The sequence below is a fragment of the Elephantulus edwardii genome, unplaced genomic scaffold, assembly GCF_000299155.1.
Source record: "Elephantulus edwardii isolate Elephantulus edwardi_28Jun2011 unplaced genomic scaffold, EleEdw1.0 scaffold00005, whole genome shotgun sequence".
In the NCBI taxonomy this organism is placed as follows: domain Eukaryota; kingdom Metazoa; phylum Chordata; class Mammalia; order Macroscelidea; family Macroscelididae; genus Elephantulus; species Elephantulus edwardii.
The window spans coordinates 30,425,706-30,432,459 of record NW_006399755.1 but is presented as its reverse complement, the minus strand read 5'-3'; the positions used below and the strand labels follow the sequence as shown (position 1 = coordinate 30,432,459).

General features: G+C 36.7%; 1 protein-coding gene across 1 annotated transcript in view; it reads left to right on the top strand.

Annotated features, from left to right (window-relative positions):
• The window catches only part of INADL (InaD-like (Drosophila)), a 462,714-nt gene that overhangs the window by 281,202 nt on the left and 174,758 nt on the right, over window positions 1–6,754 (top strand). The window contains exon 29 of the mRNA XM_006879774.1: window positions 5,590–5,681. Coding sequence (XP_006879836.1) covers window positions 5,590–5,681 — 92 coding nt within the window. The remainder of the gene's footprint in view (window positions 1–5,589; window positions 5,682–6,754) is intronic.

Genomic DNA, 6,754 nt, shown 5'->3' with positions numbered 1-6,754 from the left:
TGTTCTGGGATTCCCATTCTTCTTAGAGTCAGCCACAGCTTGTTGTGATCCACACAGTGAAAAATTAAATCATACATACTGAATTGGGAAAATCTACTGGGAAGGCGCTCTCCCTAGACATAAAGAGCGAGGATGCCAGTTTAAAGCCTAAGATGTACCTGATCTTGGACAATGAATAAAGATGATAGAGAAGAGCTTCTGAGTGGTGGTGTTGGAGAATTGTGCTGTACATCTCATGGATTGCCAAAAGAACAAATATGTCTGGAGAAAGTGCAATCATTGTGCTCCTTAGTAGCAAACATGGTGAAACTCAGTCTTAAATACTTTGGACATATTATCAGGAGGGCCAGTCCTTGGAAAAAGGACATCAGGCTGGGAAAGGTGGAGAGTCAGAGAAAGAGAGAAAGGCTCTGCAAAATGAATTGGTACTGACTTCCATGTTTGAGAGATCATTAGGATGGTAGAAGATAAGGCAGAGTTCTATGTGTTGTTCGTAAAGTCTTGTCAGTCATAGAGCCCTCTGTAACGGTAACAACTGTCTGTTGAAGAATGATCCCTGGTGGCACAGTGGCTGCTAACCAAAAAATTTAAACCTGTCCCCCCAGGTACCTTCTTTTTAATGGAATTAATACATTACATCAAAGGTGTTCTTTATTAGTGTTTTGTTTTGGGGGATGTTTTTGTTTTTGTTGTTTAGTTTTTTTCCCCTCATCTGGTGATGTTTTCCTTTTTTGTTTAAAATTTTATATTGGTTTCCTTATGAAATTCCTAAAGTTTGTATACATTGTTTTTCACACCAGGTCCTTCCCCTTTTCTTTACCCATGCCTCCCTCCATGCATCAAATTGTGTGACCCTGCGATTAAGACCCCCCCCTCCCCTCCTTGGGTCCTTGTACTCATTTTGCATTAATTATCCTATACAGTATTTGTCCTTATGGGACTCAGTTAGTTCACTCAGCATAATTCTCTCCAGTCCTTCCCATGTTAGGTAGTAATATAAAAAAATCATTGCTCCTAGAATGCTGCATCGTGTTCCATTGTGTGAATGTACCATAATTTCCCATTCCATTCCCTTGTGGTTGGGCATTTGGGCAGTTTTCATGTTATTGCAATGGTGAATAATGCTGTTGTAAACATTGGTGTTCTTTAATTTAAAAGAAATACTGTGCAAAAATTGTTAAGCCATAGCCTCAGCTACAATGTAAGCACTTAGTTAGTGGTTAAAATAAACAAACAAAAGTAAAACAAAACCTCAAACTTCTTGCTGTCAAGATGGATTTGACCCTGTAATGAGTTTCTCATGAGAGGCGATTGCTCATCTTTTTCCCATGGAGCCACTAGTGGATTTGAACTACCAGAGAGGTGTCCCCTTTGGGTTAATAATGGAACTTCCTACCGACTACACCACGAGAGCTCCCTCAGTATCACCAGTAAGGGGTTGCTATTGTTGTGTACCATCAAGTCAGAAGCCGTCCGTAGCCGGCTCTCCAGCAGGTTTTCAGAGGCAGTTAATCTCATGAGAAAAGATTGCCCATCTTTGTTCCACAGAGCAGCTGGTCATCATTAATAATTTTAATTAATTTAAAAGACTTTCAGGATGTATGAGATGCTTTCTTGCCTGTGCTATATGTTGTTGTTGTTGTTGTTCTTGTTACGTGCCGTCGAGACACTTGCGACTCATAGCGACCCTATGTACAACAGCCCTAAACTCTGCTCTGTCCTGTGCCAATCACACTGTTTCTGACACACCCATCCTGATTACCCCACTAAATCAATCCACCTCATAGAGGGCCTTCCCCTCCTGCGCTGTCTCTCCACCCTCCCAAGCATGATGTCCCTCTCCAAGGACCCCTCCCTCCTTACAACCTGTCCATAGTATGCTAGACGGAGCCTCAGAATCCTTGCCTCCAAGGAGCCACCCAGTTTGACCCTTTCCAGGATTAATCTGTTTTTCTAGCAGTCCATGGTACCCTCAATACTCTTCTCCAGCACCACAGCTCAAAGACATCAATTCTCCTTCTATCTTCCTTAGTCACTGTCCAACGCTCTGATGCATAGCAAGTGATGGCAAAGACCATGGCCTGTATCAGACGCACCTTAGTCTCCAGACACTTTGAAAATCTACAAGTGTTGTTGAGGGGGAAAATAGAGACCCTCAGAGATCAGTAACATCTCAGGAACAGAGTAAGTGAAGATTTAAAGTCAATTGTGCAGATTATACTTCATATTCTTTCTAGTTATTAAATTTCCTCTGAAGTGTGTTTTCCATCAGTGGTGAAGAAGTGTAAAATCTGCTTAAGTATTTGGAGCTCCATACCTTTCATTTTAATATGACATTGGTTTCTATTAAGAAAACTCAAAGGAAAGTTACCTATCCTGAAATCCAGAGGCCGCTAATGCATCATTCTCCAGCCTAGAAAAGCAGCTTTGTCTGGACTTTTAAAAAATCCAGAGAAGCCATGTTTCATTCTTTCTTGAGACTCTTGCTCTGCTCCCAGTTCCCACAGCATAGCACATTTTCTCCAGAGGCCAGTGATCATTTGCAGGGAGCAGCTGCTTTAGCAGTAAACACCACAGTTGCTGGCGCTGGAAAAAACATCAGCAGCAAGCAAACGGCTTTGCTTTTCTGCTAACAGCATCTCTGCAAAAGCCCTCTGAAAGATAAAACTTTAGATTCACACTTATGTTAATAAAAATTAATGATCTGCTCTCTTCATTTAGGATATAATGTTTCCCCTAGAATAATATAGTACTACACATTTTATTGCACAAAAAATGGAGGTTTGCAACTCAGCAGTATGCATATCAATAATCATGACACCATTTTATTTTCTCTATGCCTTCATTGCCAAGAGAAAGGGTGGGGGAAAGCACCACCCTAGATTCATCTCAATCATTTTGAAGACTGGAGTCTCAGAGCAGCAGATTAAGTGCCATTTGCATTGAGACCTCTGTAATTGAGCAAATGCTTATTAAGCATCACTGTGTGTAAACTATGCATGAAAAGCTAGGCAATGTGGAAAGACTGGCCAGTTCCTACCCTCAAGGAGCTTAGCTCAATTCAGTAAATGTTGTTATATTCCTATACCGGTCAACCTCCTTCCCATGCAATGTTGGGTTGTGAGTGGCGTAAGACAAATCTTTTATCCACTGTCCGTAGGCATTATCTAACTTTCAAAATAACTATGCATTAGGAATTTGCATTCCTTTTAGTGTAGAAAGAGAGGCTATCAATGGATTTCTGTGTGAACAAGGAGGACATGTGTGAACCAGGAGGGTTAGATTGATGGTGGTTTGTAAAGGCACCAAGGGGAAAACATTCACAGGCAGTTATCTAGATGCCAGACATTAAGCCATTTTGATACAGTTTGTAGCTAAATGTTAAATATAGTATTATATAACTGGTTCCGCTATTTATTACATTTTTTTGACAACTTCCTGTGGCATTAAGTGTGCATTTTTCCACGTTACTTTTATTGGCTACATGATTTATTTAAACATTTCCCTTATAATTGAGGAAGGTAAGAAAAAGTGAGTATCAGAAAGGTACAACTCTATCAGTAGATACCATTAGCTATAAAGGTAGTTCTAAATACATGAAAAATTAAATATTCTTTGGCTATCAATATCCATAAAAATAAAATTAGAGATGTGATCTAATTTAATTTTCACAACAACTTTATGAAGTAGGTGCTACAATCCCTTTTACAGAAGAGGAAACATTTCTGTGTGATCGAGTATCTTGGCAAAACCCCAAAACTGATAGAATAAAGGAAAGAGTGAGGAGGAAGTTTGAGATTGGTTTTTGCAGTGGTCTCAACTTTAGTGCTTCAGACACATTGATGGATGAGCTCCAGTTTAGACAGTTAGAAAGCTGCTATTTTCATTTCATCTTTGAAGTATTCACTTCGATCCCCTTTCTCATAATAATTGTTGTGACAGAAAAAAATACTTTTTTTCAGGTGTGTTTTCAAAGATGTGTCAGGTGTATCAACAAATGTGAAATGTCAGGGATCAAAGTCAGACAGATCAGATACAGATTACAATAGATTAATCCTTTGAATAACAGAAATCATCAAGGCCTCATTTAAATATGAAGTGAATGGAACAGATCAGGAACTACATATTAAAGAGATTGAGGGGGGATAAGAACTCAAACTATAGTGACTATTTAAAATTAGATGAAGTAAAAGAAAAGATCAATTATGGCAATCATGATAGTTTGTGAGTGATAAAACTTGGAATAAAGGATTTAGAGTGTAAATATGTTTAAATTCTATTTGGGTAAATCTCATCAAGTTAAATACCCCAATGCATCTTGCACATGAGCAGATTGTGTTGATTATGCAGAAGAAAATGTTTCTGTACAACCAACCTAAAATTTGACTTAAAATGTAGATGTAGTCTTTGCCTCCTTGGGAGAAACAAAATTTATGCTGTGTAATAACTTTGACACATTTACAGAATCATGTTTAATGGGTCCTCCAGAGCCCTAGTGAATATAACAGTTTGGTCTGTTTTTGGAATCTGGAAAAGCTGTGGGAAATGCAACTTTAATAAAAAAGTTTTTGTACCTGACTCTACTGTGCTTTTAAAATTCACCAAAAGGTTCAAGGACTGTATGGTCTTTAAGAAATTTTTTTCAATTAACTATTTAGAATGATAGCATTTGAATTCATATTATGGTGAATATTAAGATTTTCTTAACATTTCCTAATAACATAGACATTATTGTTCATTTAATTTCAAGGATATATGTATAGTATGTTTTCTAAATTTATTTTCATTTATGTTGTTGAGAACATAGGCAGGAACACCGATTCAGCATTTCTGTATGTACAGTTCAATGGCACAGATTACAATGTACAATCATTTTCTTCCCTGTTTTCCAAATTGTTCATTCTCCATTAACATAAACTCATTGTCTTCTACTTTTCCTGTCTATTGTAGGTATAATTATCATCTTTATCTCATTTAGATAGTACTTACTGAAGCACAGTTCTTTTTTTTAAAAAAAGGTTTTATTATTTTTTGTGTGAGTACTGAGTGGTACAAGAGGAGATTGCCTCTCCTTCTCCAGCACTGTATCTGGTGGACTTGAACCATGTACCTCTGGGATGGCAGTATAGGTTCTTACCACTAGGCCACCAGAGCTCCCTTGAAGTACAATTCTTAAGGCAGGCACTCTTTACCAGTTAAACTGAATGTTTCGTTTAAGGAAATATTTCAGGAATATTTTTGTTTAAAAATTATCCCAGTGCAATAGCTTTAGGGTTCTTTCAAGTCAGTGATGTCACATAGGCTCTGGATTCCATGAGAATTTGAAAATATGTTTCACATTTTCCTCCTTTTGATCAAGATTCTGACAGATATAGGGCTTCTGCCCAAAATATTCAGTAATGGTAACTAGTTCTGGTTTTATGGCAAAGGAGACAATTGTTCATTGTAGCAATTAACCACTCATTACATTTCCTCCTTCATTTTCTGATTCTTCTTCCTATGTTACTCTAATTGAATAGAGATCAATTGTTTTACTTTGCTGTATAGTGTTTTTTTTACACATGCATTTCACTTTACTTTCCCAAACAGATAAACAATTACATCCTATATGGAAGAAGTCACCAAAATGCATCTGCCATCATTAAGACTGCTCCATCAAAAGTGAAGTTGGTTTTCATTAGGTAAGAGTAATCTATTTTGGTTTTTTAAATCGCAAAGCTCTTTTCTACTTATTTAAAATTAATTTGCTATAGTTTATCTAACAAAATCACTATATCTAAAATTAAATTTTTATACTGTTTATCAGTTTCTCTAGATCACTTTAAGAAAAGTATAGATTGTATTGTGATGTTTTCTTGTTATTGGCTTTGATTTTTATAATTGATCATTGTGATGAATGCTTGTATTTCGGTTATAAAAATGTTTTACTTCTTTGATCTGATTATCTCATATATAATAGATATAAGGAAGATGGGATACTTGAATTCATATGGCATGGCAAAGGGACCTGAATCATCAACCTAGTATTAAATTAGGGCATAATATCCAGAATTAACAAAAAAACTCTAAAAACTTAATTATTTTTTTTATTTTAATGAAAGTTTACAGACACTTTAGATTTCCATTCATATATTGTTGCACACTTTCCTCCCTACTCACCCCTTCCCCCAGTTGACTTTTCTCTTAGAAAAAAAATTCTTCCATTGTTATACAATCTTCCCCACCCTCCAAGACCACTTTACTATGCAGCTCTTATTCTGGACTCTTGTCATGAAAATAATACCTAATCATATATTCCTTTAAACAGTTATCTGTCTCATATGTTTCAATGCAGTATACAATATTTATCCCCTCTTTTCTTAAATTCTCCCCAACCCCAATGTCAGTCCCATTTTACAACAGTGGCACTATGCAGCATTTGTCCTTTTGTGACTGAGATATTTCACTCAGCATAATGTCCTCCAGAGTTACCCATTAATGTATAATATTTCATGAGTTCATTCTTTTTAAATGCTGTATGGTATCCATTATGTGAATATACTACAGTTTTTCTATTCATTCTTTTGTGTATGGGTACTTGGGTTGTTTCTAACTCTTTGCTATTGTGAACAAAGCGGTACTAAACATGGGTGTACATATATCTGCTTGGGTGGTAGTTCTGGTTTCTTTAGGGTATATTTCCAGTAGTGGAATTGCTGGGTCAAATAGAATGTCTATTTCCAACTTTTTGAGAAAGTACCTACTGTCTTCTATA